This window comes from Sinocyclocheilus anshuiensis, unplaced genomic scaffold (genome assembly GCF_001515605.1).
Source record: "Sinocyclocheilus anshuiensis isolate Anshui unplaced genomic scaffold, SAMN03320099.WGS_v1.1 scaffold274, whole genome shotgun sequence".
Lineage (NCBI taxonomy): Eukaryota > Metazoa > Chordata > Actinopteri > Cypriniformes > Cyprinidae > Sinocyclocheilus > Sinocyclocheilus anshuiensis.
In genome coordinates this window covers 1,015,186-1,033,529 of record NW_015547698.1, presented here as the reverse complement: position 1 = coordinate 1,033,529, position 18,344 = coordinate 1,015,186, and the positions used below count along the sequence as shown (strand labels likewise).

At 37.4% G+C, this 18,344-nt stretch overlaps 1 protein-coding gene across 1 annotated transcript; it reads right to left on the bottom strand.

Annotated features, from left to right (window-relative positions):
• Positions 1-1,354: 1,354 nt before the first annotated feature.
• On the bottom strand, positions 1,355-17,979 carry LOC107703762 (CD209 antigen-like). Its single transcript, XM_016506488.1, has 5 exons — positions 17,832-17,979; positions 17,230-17,508; positions 17,042-17,151; positions 12,957-13,060; positions 1,355-1,855 (listed from the first exon to the last, which is right to left on the bottom strand). Exons 1-5 carry the CDS (start codon positions 17,938-17,940, stop codon positions 1,705-1,707), a joined length of 753 nt encoding a protein of 250 aa, XP_016361974.1. The 5' UTR covers positions 17,941-17,979; the 3' UTR covers positions 1,355-1,704.
• Between the last annotated feature and the right edge of the window lie 365 nt (positions 17,980-18,344).

The window sequence follows — 18,344 nt, the reverse complement described above, 5'->3', positions numbered from 1 at the left end:
CGATCTGGTTGAGTTGACGTCTTCACGGATGATCTGTGATGTTTGGAAGGAATGATGACTATAAGTGTTTTAAAATAGTGCTAAATCTACACAGGAAGTTATTTCATTTGGCTCTGGGCTTCAAGAATAATATTTGCTGATAAGAATATTTTCTGAAAAGAGAAAAAGGTTACACATTCTGGTGTGAGTTTGCTGTCAAGTGTCGCTATAGTCACATTTTCTTAGTGTTCAATCTTTTTTTTTTTTTTTCTCGCTAAGAGTGAATAAATAAACAGTCTAAAAAGCAAAACTTATAATAGTACTGAAATGCATTTACCTTTAACTCTGAACTTAGATCTGGTTGAAGGAAGTTCGGAAGATTCTTTCCAGATCAGAGAAACAACAACAACAACAAGACACTCATCAGACAGCATTTGAAAACAGTTACTGAATCTGGTGTCCAACACCATGTCTTCTGATTCAAAGCGTTGGAGTTGAGTAATGAAAACAGGCAGCAGTAAGAAAGCATGTTTATAAGGCGTGCCGTTCATGAAGCCTTACAGTGTATGCACAAGAACTACTGACGCTCTACGTAGTCAATTTATAGGCCTATGATATGATATATAGCCTATAGTTTTATATGATCTCGTATCAGTTTTGTCAGTTTGTAGACATTTCAACGAGACATTTGTGTAATTAAAAGGATACATAGTAGTTAATAGACTCGTATTGCCCTGTTTAGACAAGCTCGCCACAAAACAGACGAAACAAGCCCTGCAAATTAATAATAATTATTTTAAGAAACACATACCGACACTTCATATTTAATGGTATTTTATTATTTTAATTGCATTTAATATATTATACTTTCAATTAAGCACTTGCATTGGGTTTGTAAAAGCTGCTTTTATGCATGTTTTTGACATGAGTTTTTGTTGCATTTACACAGTTTTGACCAGCAGGCATCACCAGCGTGTGGTTTACAGCGCTTCGAAACAGTGAATCATTTTGCGAAGCAATTGGTTCAGTTGATTCGAAGCTTCAAAAAGGTTTGTTTTTCCCATCACCAGCTGCAATCAATTTAAGTTCTAAATCTACGTAACTACATTAGTACCGAATACACTGCGGAAGATTGAAACACGTAAATATCTATAATTTGGCGGAAAAAACACTTGACTTTCTTGAGCACTTCAGTCTGATAAACCTGCTCTCTGCTGGACTGGAGGAAATCTCTCCATACAGAAATAAAGCAGATAAGAATGAATTAAAAATAAAATGAAAATAACAATGCAGTTTACTATGGTAACTGACAAATTTATTAAAAGAGAAAGCAATTACAGACACTCAACATCAGAATAACAGGGTGAATCTGGGTGATCTGGACACTTTAGACTTCTGTAGTTTTCTGTGATTGTCTCCTCAACACTTCAGACCAACAAATGAGACTCACGATAACAGCTAAAATAAGATCATATTAATACAGAGCTGCTTGTGTTGGAGCAAAACATGAACACATCAGAGGTTTTGTGTCCTGAATTCACACCATGTGAAACAAAGGTTATTATAGCAATAAGAAAATAATGACACTTTGACATTGTCCTTCTAACAAATTTCAGATCAGCTGGCAGTGTTTTAAAAGGCAGGAACCTCAATCAGAACTAATGTGTTGACAATAAGAATGACTATATTAGATAATAAAAGCAAAACCACAAGACGGGATGAACCCTATTTCTCACAAATCCCCTTTTTCTTCTCAGAGCATACATCATCATTCCAGCTGTTCAGCGGTGACCATCCCGTCTTCTCTCTATTATAATTCAGTTCAATACAGTCCTCATTTCCACCGTAGTTGCTTGGCTCACCTTTGAGCCAAAACCTGAACAACATGTATCAGAGGTGCAGTTTTTCAGAAACACAAATTTATGAATCAACAATACTCAGAATAATAGCACGTTTCGAGAGTAAACTAAAGTAGTACAGAAGCTAGAGCAGAAGTGAAAAGTAAACAAGAGAAGAAGAGTTTTCTTGACAGTATTTAAAATGTCTTTAATTGTGATTGTGTTGTTTGTGGAAGAGTTTTCTCTTCTGCTGTTTTCCGAAGGTTGTGATTTTATAATGAGAATCAAAAAGACTAAAACAAATGAACACAGTGATTTTTAGCTCTTACCCTTGATTCAATTAATAAGCCGGGTAAATGACGAGCAGTGTAAAAAGTGTTAACCCGGGGTTTAGAATGACCCTATTTTTAAGTGTGAAAAGCTCTTATCACTTACCCTTGTTTCAGTGGTGAATTATCCACCCATTTCATGTTGCCCTCCTGCTGTCTGTCAGACAAACCAATCCACACTCTCTCTTTGAATAAAGAATATACGAGCCTCTGTGTGTGTTTAAAATAAGAAAAGAGTGAGAATCTCCATTACATTGAACTCTGTGTTTGTCATCTGTCAGTCAACTAAAACTAATCCCAGATGGTTACTAGTGATAATAATGGGTATTCAACAGGAAGAAAAAATGAAACATATAAAAGACATGTTTGTTTTCATATTACTGTAGCACTGACTTTTAAAGCAGTGTTAAAAATTATAAATGTGAGACTGTGGCGACTTTTTTAATTACTTGTTTGTATGTGTGATGAAATCTATGTTAATTCAGAAATGCCTTGAACTAGTTGCATTTCACCTGCTTCTCTTCAGTGTTGATAATGACCAGATCAGCACCACGATCCCTGCAGTACTGTCTGCTGTCAGACCAGCTCTTCAACTCAGTGGACATGAAAAAACAAACTGGGCCCTTTTTATTCAAAGAGTCAAAATCTCTCTGTAACTGGTCTTTCTCAGCAGTGAGATCTTTGACTCTGGTCTCCAGGTTCTTCTGAGTCAAAGAGCTGAAGATGTTCTGCAGTTGTTGTTGTTGCTGTTTTCAGTCATTAACCTATAATAACCTTCCCAACACTGGTTAAAACTAAACTGAGAAATAAACAGTTTATGCTGTAACCAGTTCCTACAGGTGTACAAATTCTCTATTAAACCGTATTAATCTCAGTGTGAGAATTGTCTTTAGCGTCCTCAAGTGTATGAAGCTTTCTAACAGTGAGCAGAAAGATAGTTTTCATCTGACACTGACATATGAGCTGCTTCTCATTTCATAAATTGTACTTTCTCATTTTGTTTCCTTACTTCATTTTCTCATGTCTTCAATGCACGGAGAAATGCTGCCTCTGATCACTGATGCTCTGAAGTTTCCCCTGGTTTTACCGATAAAATACTCAAAACCTCAGCGCATCAATAGCAGCATAATCTGCTGGCTTGTGAAATGTACAACAGCCATAAACCTGGAAATATACCAAAGGGGACTAAAATTTCATTTGATAAACATTTTGTTTAGAGGAACAACTCCAGTGCACTGACTTCACAAAACAACTCGTCAGTCTCTTTCTTCAGTCTCAGCTGATTCATGAAATTGCTTCGAGACATGAGTGTTTTATTTGATTTTGAACCACAGGACTGGCTTGAGGCAAAACACCTTGTAGTTTTTATTCATAAATGTTCATAACTGGAATCAATTTAAGTACTAAATATATTCTAAACATTCTAAACAATAGAGAATCTTTGACTAAACCTTGTTAGTTAGCAATATGTCTCAGAGCTCCCCACTTAATTTCTTTAGTAAAGAACCTCAGCTTGATGGACAGCTGGACACAAGGCCTAACGTTACACCTGACGAGGATGTTTCTCCCTGCCCGGCCGGCATCAACAGGTAGGGTTGCCAACAGTTGCGTATAATGCGGAATCGTCCCGTGTTTAAGGCATCAAAGAAGCATTCCGAATGAAAGCTTTACGGAATTTGTCCCGTATTTTGCAGTTTGTCCCGTATTCGCAGGCATACGCCGTATGACCACCAGACCATGTGAATAACAAATTCTCAATTGATCAGTAATCATTCTTTTTGTGCAAATCATTGTTTCATTTACGAACATAGCCTTTCGAGGAAGGCTTTAGATCGGGCAGAATCCCGCTTCACAGAGAACGGTAACGGTAACTCGCCCTAACGACAATTCCCTTCACTGTCCGCGTTTTGATTTCGGCAAAACAGTTTGGGCGAATGCAAACAACATTGATCATGAGCACAACATCCAGCCAGGCAAGAAAACATGCAATCTACTTGAGGGTAGAAGTCTTTCACTATTATAAGTTAATGTTGTTAAATAGAGAGAGAAAAAAAAATACAAATGTTTAAAATTTTAACTTCTAGCATATTCATAAACTTAGACCTCATTATTGAAGCACAAATTCAAGCACCAAAAGCAGCACAAAGTTCTCTTTAAAAAAAAAAAATAATAATAATAATAATTAATATGCCACCATTTAATGCCACGGTTTAATTGGTAAATGAATATATTAGAGAGAGAAATTTAACACACACACACACAAACACACACACACACACACACACACACACACACACACACCCACACACACACATTGTTAAGCTTTTATTTGTGCACATAATATTGAAACTATGGAGTGTGTGGTGGCTTCGTCCGATGGAACTTTTCACAGGCTATTGGCTACTTTATTTTTTACTAACCACCAGATGGCGCTGTTTTCGACACTCTCGAAGCTTTGAATCTTTTCCGTCAACATGTGAGAAGTGGCGGTACGCCAGAAAAAGTGAAGGTAGGCTATACTAAAATGCATACCGGCCCTCTTCGATCACTGAAGGATAATAGAAGTAGGCTATAATACACATGACAAGGACGAACAATATTTCTCACAATTCCTTGTTTTCTATTGGCATTGAAGATCATTCCAGTTGCCAGGCTGGAAAAAAGAAAAGTAAAAAGACATCAGTTCAATACAGTCCTCTCCCTCAAGGTCATTCGGCTCACCCTTGGACCAAAATCTGAATCAAATATGACAGATATCAGAATTTAAAAAGCATAAGAGTTATTTAAAATAATAATAATTATTTAATGTTGCTCTCGTCTCTGTGTCAGACAAACAATTCCATACAATCTCCTTTGAATGAAGATATGATTTTTATTCACACACAGATCCCGTGTGTGAATAAAAACAGGAATGAGTGTGATTCCTCTCATCAAGTGTGATTCCTTTCATTCATTAACACTAACAGACACTCACACAAACTCACCCGCCTCTTCTCTTCACTGTTGATAATGACCAGACCAACACCATGAACAATCTCTACCATCATCTGTACACAGGTCTTCCACTTAGTTGCTCTGTTGCTGTTATTGTATACAGTATCTTTGTAAAGAGTTAATGATTTCAGTTTACATGATACATTTTCTTGATTTTCTCACACTGTTTTACTCGACACTCTCCACATACTACACTTAAAACTGATCTGAGCGATAAAGAGATTTATTATACTGATTTCAATTCCTACACGTTCACGTTCTGCTTTCTAGCTCCTTAGAAAGTATGGAAATGAAGGCTTGAAAGCCCTGGAAGCTAATTAAAGGAGATACTATTGGATTGAAGTGGGAAAAGATTCAAAGCCTCTTAAACAATAGTGCTATCTGCTGGAACCTACAATTTACAACAGCCATAAAGCCCGGAAGTATCAAACAAATCTGAGCTGAAAATGTTCCTAAATGGGGGAACTTTTTCTAGCAGATGTCATTTGTAGTATACGTATATAAGATTCCGTAACGTAAAAAAATATATAAATAAAAAATCCATACATAAATAAAAAATCCATCCTCACTAAACACCAACAGTAAAACTGTAGTTGTAGAAAAACTAATTATAGCAAATACATTTAGAAAATAAACTCAAAAACAGTTTGACAGAAAAATATAATGTAATAAACATGAGAACATATTTCAGCAATAAAAATTACAAGTTCACATTTTTCCTTTCATTTAAATATCCACTTGAATATCCATTACAGAAAATTATACAACAGAATTGATATCATGAAAGCAGTCTACATAAAATTAAAGTAGCTGACTGGGTTCAAATTAGATTGCTAAATCAGAAATTACAATAAAATTATTCCATAAAATAAAAGTAAAAGCATAAGACAGGATGACCCTATTTCTCACAAATTGCTTTTTTCAAATCTGAGCATGCGAGATCATTCCAGGTGTTCAGGCTGGAACAATATGGGCAAAATTGCATTTCAATACAGTCCTCATTTCCACCGGCATCATTCGGCTCATATGGGAAAAAAAACCTGAATAAAATGTGGCAGATTTTCAGTTATTCAGGACCCCAAATCTTTAAGTATCCCAACGTTTTTACTCCTTACGTAACCAGGAAATAATGATTATTTTGAACAAATGCAAAATGACTAACAAATGAGGAACACTTAATTAAGAAAGCAATAAGCAGCAAGAGAGGAAGCAGAAAGAAGTTTGCACTTACATATAATCTGACTGAGCAAATAGTATGCATATTTTATTTATATCATTTACAGTTAAGTATATAAGTGTAAGATTTACGTTGTGCACTGAGGAAAACAAGTTTCAAATTCATTAAACAACACATGCGTCTGACAGTAGGTCAAACAGCATAGATAAATGATTTAGTTCAGACTCTTTTGACTGATAAGTGACAACATCAGCTTATGTGCAGCTTTGTAGCATGGCCGGGTATACAATGCTTGTTCCCATTATCTCAGGGAACAAAGTTTACGCTAGTAACCAGAGTGTTCCCTTTCAATACACTTCACTCACATTGCGTGCCTAGCCAGTTTCGGCAGTCGCATCAGCTCTTTGTGTGCTTTGATATGTATGTACTGTATATATATAAGATATATATATATATATATATATATATATCTTAAAGGCCCGGACCTGGCAGAGTAAATTTGTACCATACTCATCCTCTGAAGCAAGAAGAGCCAAGGACAATTTGAGGACAATTTTGCAGTCGTTCATCCCAAAACTTGACTGATGCTAAAGCTAGCAGGAGGGTGGTCTTAAGTGACAGGGGCTGAAACGTGGAGCCTCAAAGGACCTTGTGGATCGTGCATAGATCCCAGGTCGGAACGGGATGATTGTTTGTGAGAGTTTCACGAATAAGTTGTGAATTTCACAAATAAGTCATTCTTTCCTACAGATTGGCTGGCCACTAGAGCGTGATACACCACGGTGGATGCCACGTACTGTATACTCTGAGCATGGAAGGATTGCACCCCTTATTCAGCAGCTTTTGCAAGAAGGACAAGGACAAGATGGACGACACGTCGCAAGACAACAGGTCTTCATCCCAGACTGCACACCAGTAAGAGAAACCAGACAACTTGAGGGCATAGAGGCATCTTGTAGATGTGGTTTGGCCTCTGAGATAGTATGGGCGAAACTTATGGGAAGGTGCAAAGGCTCCTGTCGAGGGATCACAGATGAAGGCTCCACAACTCGGGTTGGGGGTGCAAAATCGTTCCTCTCACCTGGGACAGAAAGTCCTTCCTCAACAGACCGAGCCAAGGGGCTGCCGACAGTAGCTGTACTAACTCGGGGAACCTCGATTGGTTCCGTCAGACTGGGGCCACCAGAAGGGCCGAGCATTGGACGTCTGATGACCTGAGGGAAGGCATAGAGGCACGTAATGGGCCATTCATGGGAAGTAATCAAAGACACAGGAAGAGAGGGAAAAAAAACAGGGCAGCACAAGGGACATGGTCACTATCTACAAAGAAAACAATCGGTGAGAGACGCGTGCTCTCGCAATGAGAACAGCTCATCTCAGTGAGCGCAGCCGCTGCGTGGGCTTATCCAAACAGGCAGCATGCTCATCCAAAGGAAGGCAGGAGTGCCCTGCATGAGCCACATTAATTGTACTGCATTTTGTAGCAAACGCCGCTGAAAATATGCTCTTTTAGCAAAATAAGCTCTAATAGATTCACCGGATAGTCGCATGGGAGAGATGGCGTTCTCAGCTGTGAGATGTCAGCACAGCATTCCTCTTCTGGGACTCTTCTACGGCTTGCACGAAGGCTTCTTCTTTGGAGTCAGCGACGAGATTATCTTAGCGCTGAAGGAGAAAGATTCGGATGAAATGGCATTCAGTGCCGATTTACAGAGGCAGTCAGCCCCAACCATTTTGGCAGGCAAAATGCCTTTTGTTCTTGCAGCTACGTAAATGTTAACAAATCAGACTTTAGTATTCAGAGAAAATGGAGGTTTCCCCTAGCATGATATCACGCAATGTGAGTGAACCTTATCAAAAGGGAAACAATATCCCATCCCAGGGGGGAAACCGAGTTTGCACTAATTCTGCACCAATACATATACCATTACACTACTGATAGATAGATAGATAGATAGATAGATAGATAGTGTTTTAGCTCTTACCCTTGTTTCAGTGGTGAATTATCCACCCATTTCAAAACACCCTCATTCTCTGTGTCAGACAAACCAATCCACACACTCTGCTTGATGAATGAAGATATGAACCTCTGTGTGTGTATAAAACAGGAATAAGTGTGATTGCTCTCATTCATTAACAGACACTCACACAAACTCACCTGCTTCTCTTCAGTGTTGATAATGACCAGATCACCACCATGATCCCTGCAGTACTGTCTGCTGTCAGACCAGCTCTTCTCCTCATCGGATATATAAAACTCATCTGGACCCCACAGACTGGCTAAGAGAAGCACACCTCATATATATATATATATACAGTCAAACCAAAATTTATGCAGACACCTTTTACATTTCACACAATATCAGTTTATTCGCTATAGTTTAGAAAATGGTAAAAAAATAACCAGTTAAACTTTGTCAGAACAAATTCATCTTGATAATGTCAGATGACACTTAAGCAAGTGTCTGAATAATTTTTGGTTCCAATTTTTTTTAATACATTTTACTGGTAGTCCACTGTATGAAGAATTTTTTGGTATAATATGTCACAGTTTACTTTATTTTGCTTTCCTCACTTACATAAAGGAACTATAGTGTTCTGCACCCACTAGTAAAAAAAAAAATCAAAAATTATATCTGGTGTCTGAATAATTTTTGGTTTGACTCTCTCTCTCTCTCTCTCTCTATATATATATAATGGTAATGGTCACCCTAATTATTATGAGATGCTAAGTTATTGTTACAAGATTGTTTCTCAAAGTCAAAGTCAAAATTATGAGAAAGTTTATCATTATTTATACTTACAGAATCATATTTTTTTTACTCAGCTGTGGCAGCTTCCGTAGATTTGTACTAACCTCCTTCAGATGATTCTTTCCTCAGTTCCTCACTCAGAGACCTGACTTTGCTTTCTAACTGCAGTTTTTTCTGATTCAAAGAGTCAAAATCTCTCTGTAACTGGCTTTTCTCAGCAATGAGATTGTTGACTCTGGTCTCCAGCTCCATGTTCTTGTGACTACAAGAGTTGAAGTTGTTCTGCAGTTGGTGTTTTTCAGTCATCAGATCAGTGTAACTGGCCTGTAAGCTGTTGATGGTTTGATTGAACTCTTCAGCTGTGTTCTTGTAACTCTTTATCAGGTCTCTCTCTGCTGTGATGGTGATGTGCTTCAGTATGATGAAGACCAGCAGAAGAACACAAATGAGCCCGAGACCCACTGTGATCAACACCAAACATCTACTTCCTCCTGACAAACACCACCAAAACACACAAATAGCAATAACAATTTACTACATATTATTTAGGTATAATGTTTCAAATCAACCTTAAGTAATTTATCTTGGTTGGTAGATAAATGATAAGGCTTTTGAAAGAGTATGTTCTTTTATAATGACAAACATCTGGAATTAACGTAAACGTAAAACATACTGTATACAGTAAAATAAATACGCAAACAAGAATATATGCTGAAAATGTAAACAGAAAATAATGGTTTCTAAGAAAATAATGATTGATTTTTTTTAAAACATTTCTCATCCCCTCAAACATTAGCGATACCATCTGCGACACCGCCTTTGCTTCAAACTAACCTTTCTGCTTACTTTGCTTTCGAGCTTTTCCTTCATCCTTGCAGCGACTCTGTGTTCGAGGTCCAGATCTGTTATTAATATTTCTGCATACATAAAAGGTCCCTGATTCCATTATTTGCTCTTACTTACAGTAGAGTACAGTATGTGTGCACAGATGAGGTGTGATCTTTATAATGTGTACCGTGTTTTTAAATAGTGCAAACCCTACACAGGAAGTGGTTTCATTAGTTTAGACTCAGAAAAATCTAGACTTTCATTCTCATTCTAAAACTCTCTGTAAACTCATATCACTGTATGATTGAATATATATTGCATATTCAACCTTATGTTGTCAAAGAATATGGAGTTTTTCCCATGATCTTGTTAGCAGCTACAATATCCAACAAGAGGAATCTGTGACCTTCACAGTGGACTCCAACACCCTGAAACAGGCCTAACTTGGCCTTTGTATTGATGACAAGTGACTGGAACTGGAATTAATATGAAAATTAATAATGTTTTAATCTGCACCACTGTGGCATTAAGAGACAGAGAGGATGATGGTAGAAAATAGAGATTGTGGGATGATGACTTCCTGTTTACAGCTACTAAACACCAGTGAGTGACAACAGGATATATTCATTTTCTCAGCAGGTGTCACTGTTCTGCCATTTTTAACTAAGATGGTATAAATGAATAACTTGGAGTTGAATTTGAATGACAGAAGATCAGCAGATCCTAATTTAAGGCCAAGAAACTCTAAACAAATATGTTACTGGCATTTCTCAACAATTATAGTCATTGAATCTGGTCTCCAACTAAAGTTTCTTCAGACTTAAAGAGTTGAAGTTGCTCTGCAGCTGATATTTTTCAGTAGTTTGATCACTGTAACTGGTCTGCATCCCGGTGCTGTGTTTGTAAAGATGGAGGGGTAGCCTATATGCGGTCAGTGTTTTGTTGATGTTTTCATTTTTGTGACAAACGTCGTTGCCTGTGTGAACAGCGCATTTTTGTATTTACCGGTAAAGTCGTTCTGGTAATTTTACGGCAATTTACTGGTATTACTGTCTGAAAGCGGCTCTTCTCAAACCGGTAAATTGCCGTTACGAATTTACCGGAAGTTTTGCAAAGGTCCTGTTCACACGTGATCTCTTAACGGTAATTTACTGGTAATTTACCAGTAAACTCTGTATGTGTGAAAGGGGCTGTCGGTCTGCCAGCGTTGCCGTGGCTGGGCCTCTGTCGGTACAGCAATGGCAAGCCGATGGTCGGTCCGGTGTTTCTACTGAGCACTGACAAGACATCTTTATTTTATATATATATTTTTTTAAATTTATTTTTACAGTGAAAAGGAATCTGAAACACTGAATAATAATAGTGAGATTTTGGTTAATTCAGCACCCCGATTTAGTAATTTCTCTCGAATTTCTGGGGAATAAATGCCAAAAACCACATGGTCTCTCACCATCTACTCTCGGTTCGTGTAACCACAGTCTTTAACAAGCAATCTGAGCTCACAGCTCAGTGATGAATTGATCAAATGTTTCCGTGGCACACTGCATTTTCTCATTGAACTGGCAAAAATTGGATTAGCCTTTGGGACTACGTATAAGCTTCAAGCAGCGAGTTTTGAGCAACTTAGCTTCGTCCGCGGTGAGATTGCATGTGTTATCAATATCCCTTTCTTTCTCTTCGACACATAAGAGCAAGTAGCTGCATTTCTCCAAGCCATTCTTACTCCCAAGGCATCAGAAACTGCAGTATGGTCAAGCGCCTTTAGCATCACCAACGTGTGACACACGTAAACTGATGGCAAATATCGCGATGTGTGCTAAATGAGACTTCTTGCGACAAACTTCCCATGTCCTTTGCGTCTGTGTATCGACACCCAAAGTTTCCTATTGAAAGCAATGTAGGTCCCAGTTCGTTGATATAGTGATGGCGAAGGGGTTCCTTTGGCGTCTTCATAGTGACGCTAAAGGCGCTTGACTATTCTGCAGTTTTTGACGCCTTGGGAGTGAGAATGGGTTGATTTCTCTGCCTCTTCTTTGTAGCCCCGAAAACATCAATTCAATGTGCTGCTTAAACTTTTTCCATGTATCGGGAAGATTCTGTGATTCCCAGTCCATTCGCAGTGCAGACACTCCGGCAGCATCCATATTTGCGATTCACTCTGACACCATGTATTATTTTGACAAAAGACAACTAAATCTTATTCTGCTGGATCATGAAAACACTACTTTTATTACACTTCTGCATTCACATATCAACTTGACTTAGGCCTACTCTTTCTCTCACTGCTCCCTAGAGCCTATATGCAAGAACTGCTTAACATATACAACACTCATTATAAATCTATATTCAGCTTGAATATTACAAGATGCTTTTGATGGAGAAAAACATGTACACATCAGAGGTTTGGTCTCCCAGATCACCCTAATTCACCTCATGAGAAACAGAAAACGATTAAAGCAATAAGAAGATAATCACAATTTCGCAATTTCCTTCTAAAAATTCACTGACAGCTTTTTTAAAAGGTAGGGACTCACTTTTAAATGCATTCACAATAAGAATTATTACATTAGATAACAAAAGAAAAACTACAAAAATGTGGGATGAACCCTATTTCTCACAAAACCCTTTTTTCTCCTGTGAGCATGGCAGATCATTCCAGTTGTTCAGGACGGGATTTGAAGGTATCAGTTCAATACAGTCCTCATCTCCGCCTTGGTTATTCGGCTCACCATTAAGCCAAAACCTGAATAACATGTATCAGATGTTCAGTTTTCCAGGACCAAAAATGTATGAATCAACAATACTCACAGTATAACAGCACTTTTCAAGTATAAACTAAAGTATTACAGAAGCTGGAGCAGAAGTGAAAGTGCAGAACAGTAAACAAGAGAAGAAGAGTTTTCTTAATACAGTTTTAAAAGTGTCTTTAGTTGTGGTTGTGGTGCTTGTGGAAGAGATTTGTCTTCAGCTGTTTTCTGAAGGTTGCGATGGCCTCATTTTTATAATGAGAATCAAAAAGACTAAAACAAATGAACACACGGTGATTTTTAGCTCTTACCCTTGATTCAGTGGTGAATTATCCACCCATTTCATGATGCCCTCGTTCTCTGTGTCAGACAAACCAATCCACCCTCTCTCACTGACTAATGAAGATATGAACCTCTGTGTGAATAAAAACAGGAATAAGTGTGATTCTCTCATTCATTAACAGACACTCACACAAACTCACCTGCTTCTCTTCAGTGTTGATAATGAGCAGATCAGCACCACGATCCCTGCAGTACTGTCTGCTGTCAGACCAGCTCTTCAACTCAGAGGACACGAAAAAACAAACTGGGCCCTTCTTATTCAAAGAGTCAAAATCTCTCTGTAACTGGTCTTTCTCATCAGTGAGATCTTTGACTCTGGTCTCTAACTGGCTTATCTCAGCAATGAGATCGACTCTGGTCTTCTGACTCAAAGAGCTGAAGATGTCCTGCTGTTGGAGTTTTTCAATCATTAGATCAGTGTAATTGTCCTGTAAGCTGTTGATGGTTTGCTTGAACTCTTCAAACATGTTCTTGTAAATCGTTATCAGGTCTCTCTCTGTTCTGATGGTGATGTGCTGCAGTATGTTGTTGATCAGCAGAAGAACACAAATCACCTGGAAACACACTGTGATCAACACCAAACATCTACTTCCTCCTGACAAACAGGAACAAAACACACACATATTAATTAATGAAAATTCACTCTCTGTTATTAGATACTTATTATTATGATTGTTAACATTTCAAATTGACCTTTCTAAGTAACTGACAGTGCACTTTAAAAGTTTGCTCTATTATGACAAAGCTTCTAGAAATGCTATACAGTAAAATGTGCAACCAAGAAAAAAATATTCTGTTAATACTTTTAATATAAAAGCAGAAACAGACACATTGTTCCTTGAAAACAGTTCTTTTGTCCAACAATTTTCAGTTTCTCAAACATTAGCACCACTATCTCTGCTTCAAAATAACTTTCTGCTTACTGTATTTTCGAGCGTTTCCATCAGTTTGGTGGCGACTCTGTGTTCGAGGTCCAGATCTGTTATTAACATTTCTGTGTACATAAATGTTCTCAGATTCCATTAGTTTTCGTATGTCTTGCAGTATGTGTCCACAGATGAGCTGTGGTCTCTCAGAAAGTGTACCTTGTTTTTTAAAATAGTGCTAAACTTACTCAGGAAGTGGTTTCATTATCAGACACAGGAAAATCTAGACTTTCCCCCCATGTTTAAACTCTCTGTAGACTCACACTATGGTTTAATGTATATTGCACATTCATGTAGACAATGCAGATTTTTTTTCAATTAATTTTATTTTTTGAAGAATTCTGCTTGCCACATGTGAGAACCACTACAGCTGAATGAAAATTAATGTGACAAATCACAAAAGAACCAATAAACTATTTCGGAAAAATATGAGAAACATGTTATTTATTACAGAAATAGGAAAACAATAGACAAAAAAATATAAAAATAGCCAAATAATATAAAAAATAATATAAAATTAAGAAAATAAAAATAAAATATTAAAAATACATTTTAAAAAATAAGTTAAAAAATGAAATGAGTTATTAATATATTATGAAATTAGTTTTGTTGACAGGAACCTTCACCAGAAATGATTAAATAAAATTGATTAAGCTGAAATATCAATGCATTACTAAATATCATGAAGATGAAGAATTGGACGCTGATTCTCACAGATCCATTTTCTTGTTGCTGAGCATGGGATATCATTCCAGTTGTTCAGGACAGATTTTGCAGGATTCAGTTCAATACAGTTTTCATTTCCACCTGCGTCATTCGGCTCATTACTTTCCCAAAACCTGAATTACATACAAGCAGTTTCAGTTCCTGAACAGATACAGCACTCACTCACTCACTCACTCACTCACTCTTGTATATAAAAAACAATCTTTTTAAAAACAAATGCAAAAGATACCCAGTGGTTTTATTAGTGTTCATAACTTTTCACACTGCGTTTAACCCCGGCGCCCACCAAACACAGAACAATGCCTCAAAGTAGCCAACCTTTTAACAACGTTGTACCAGCCTTGCTAAAAGGATGATGGTTCTACATTGTGTCATGAAGGTTGTTACTGTGTTGTCACAATGTTGCCATTTAACCACCGTTCAGGGCCGTTGCTTAAGCTTGTGCTTAGGCTGTCTGGACAACCACTGTACGACATGTACTCGTCACTGTCCTGAAGCGCGAATATCAGCCTTTTAAGTTTCAACCGAATGTTGGGTCGCGTCTCATTCTTCATGGAGCGAGGATACGTGCTAGCTATATTTCTTTCAGTGTTCAGATATCTATATTGATATTTATGGGTACACTTTAAAGATCTTGTGCTCAGGTGACAAGCACTTTTAACATTATGCTCAAAAGTTAGGCATAATGAAGTTACACTTATGAATGGTTGACATTTCAGCACTTCATGAACAGATAGTGAATTAAGTGCTTCATGAATGATTAACATTCATGAAGTCAATTTTTTGGGGAAACACACGTAGAAAATAAACAAATGTTTGTAACCTTGCACACAGAAAACCATCTTAAGAACTAAATCCATTGGGAAACGTGCTACAGAAGCTGCATACTACACTACAGAAGCTGTTCATCAACGAGATTTGTCCCGGTGCTCCTGATGGCCAATCCTGGATGGCCTGTGGAGCGATCATACAGTAGGCCTAGGCTATGTTATGCACTCTACATAATGATGTAAAAACAAAGTTTTGTGAAGTGATAATAATGTGAGGCCTAATAACTTTGAAAATGTAACCATGATTTTTAAACATAGCCTACTTGTTTGTTTGTTTGCTTTTTTTTTTTGCCTCAGGATGGTCAGTTAGTGGCAATGGAAGCATGCCAGATATTGGAAGACAAAATTGTAAGTAGCTCATACATTCATATTCCAAACTGCTTGTCCTATGGGGTTGCAGGAGCCTGTCCCAGGCAGGGAAACATCCTGGATGGATGGCCAGTCCATCACAGGACTACACTGTTCAATTCACCTGTACTGCATGTCTTTGGGGACCTTCTCGCAATTACCTAGTCAGCCTCTGTGTCAGCTATTGTGAGTATATGTACACATATAAAAGTTTGGAGTCAGTAAGATTTTTCATGGTTTTTAAAATAGGTCTCTTATGCTCAAAAAAGGCTAATATTGTGTAAAATAAAAACAGTAATATTGTGAAAAAAATATTACAATTTAAAGTAACAGTTTTCTATTTTAATATACTTTAAATAGTTCATTCCTGTGATGGCAAAGCTGAATCATGATCAGCCATTAGTCTTCACTCTCACATGATCCTTCAGAAATCATTCTAATATGCTGATTTATTATCAATGTTGGAAACAGTTGAGCTTTCTTTCTTTCAAAAATACATGAATAGGCATTAAAAATAGTTTTATTCTTACATTTATAATGATTCTTATAATAATGTATAATTCAGGAAAAGCTTATACAGTCGCAATATAGGCTATAATATGAGGATGTGCAATGCTAGAGCTTTTACATAAACAGGTCGCGTGCCATTGTTTGTAAATATCAAATAAGAGCGTTAACCTGGGGTTTAGGAATGTACAGTGTGAAATGTCATCACAAAATTAATTAATAAGCCGGGTAAATGACGAGCAGTGTAAAAAGTGTTAACCCGGGGTTTAGAATGACCCTATTTTTAAGTGTGAAAAGCTCTTATCACTTACCCTTGTTTCAGTGGTGAATTATCCACCCATTTCATGTTGCCCTCCTGCTGTCTGTCAGACAAACCAATCCACACTCTCTCTTTGAATAAAGAATATACGAGCCTCTGTGTGTGTTTAAAATAAGAAAAGAGTGAGAATCTCCATTACATTGAACTCTGTGTTTGTCATCTGTCAGTCAACTAAAACTAATCCCAGATGGTTACTAGTGATAATAATGGGTATTCAACAGGAAGAAAAAATGAAACATATAAAAGACATGTTTGTTTTCATATTACTGTAGCACTGACTTTTAAAGCAGTGTTAAAAATTATAAATGTGAGACTGTGGCGACTTTTTTAATTACTTGTTTGTATGTGTGATGAAATCTATGTTAATTCAGAAATGCCTTGAACTAGTTGCATTTCACCTGCTTCTCTTCAGTGTTGATAATGACCAGATCAGCACCACGATCCCTGCAGTACTGTCTGCTGTCAGACCAGCTCTTCAACTCAGTGGACATGAAAAGCATGCCATTTCCTTTCAATAAACAAATACAACAAACACATATAATTTTACTGATTAAAGTGCAATACATATAAATTGATTTGTACAAACCTCGTTCAGATACATTTCTTAGTTCAGTCTCTAACTCCAGGTTCTTCTGACTCAAAGTGTTGAAGTTGTTCTGCAGTTGGTGTTTTTCAATCATTAGATCAGTGTAACTGTCCTGTAAGCTGTTGATGGTTTGATTGAACTCTTCAGCTGTGTTCTTGTAACTCTTTATCAGGTCTCTCTCTGCTGTGATGGTGATGTGCTGCAGTATGATGAAGACCAGCAGAAGAACACAAATGAGCCCGAGACCCACTGTGATCAACACCAAACATCTACTTCCTCCTGACAAACACCACCAAAACACACAAATAGCAATTAATAACAATTCATATTATTAGAAATTAAGTTTCAAATTAGCCTTTTTATGTAATCTAATTTACTACATTACTATACCATAAATTATAAAAAATATCCAAAGAACATGTGGAAAAAGTAAATAAAACAAGTTAATTAATACATTAATTATGAAAGCAAAAACACTTTCATATTGTTCTTAGAAAAAAATATTTTAAATCATATGTGAAGGTTCTCATTTCCTCATTCGTGACACCATTAACAACATTGTTTGTGACACCATTTCTGCTTTCAAGTAATTTTCTTCTTACTGCGCTTAAGATCTTTTCCTTCATCCTGGCTGTGACTCTGAGTTTGAGGTCCAGTTGTGTTCTCAGTATCTCTGCGTTCAACATTTTCATAAATGGCCTCTAAATCCATCTTCCACTGTGCCTGATAATACGTCTTCACAGATGAGGTGTGGTCCTCAGAATGAGTATTGTTAAAATTCTGCTAACCCTAAAGAGGAAGTGGTTTCATTTCACACTGGCCTTCAGCAAGAATAATGACTTTAAGTCCAACTTAAAAACTCTCTGCAGAGCTGTACTACTGTTTCTGTATTGAGCTCATGTTATCAGCTTCAAAAGCCAACAAGAGGAGTCTGTAAACACTCAAACGGACTCAAATAGCCTTAAACGGGAAACGCAGCAGCAAGTGCACTGGGTGCAGCTCACTACTCAAACTGATGCTTCCTCGTTTCCTCACATCTCTGTCCTCCAGCCTGTGACCCATTAAATGGATCAGATTAAGCCATCTTGAAGGACAGTTCAATTCTCTAATCTCTA

Bases quoted from the DNA above. Each gene is read 5' to 3' on its own strand.
- LOC107703762 (XM_016506488.1), bottom strand. From the start codon at position 17,940: ATGGATTTAGAGGCCATTTATGAAAATGTTGAACGCAGAGATACTGAG. The intron at 17,509-17,831 runs GTAAGAAGAAAA...GGTGTTTGTCAG, and splicing joins AGGAAAAGATCTTAAGCGCA to GAGGAAGTAGATGTTTGGTG. The intron at 1,856-12,956 runs GTAAGAGCTAAA...CATGTTGTTCAG, and splicing joins AATTCACCACTGAATCAAGG to GTTTTGGCTCAAAGGTGAGC.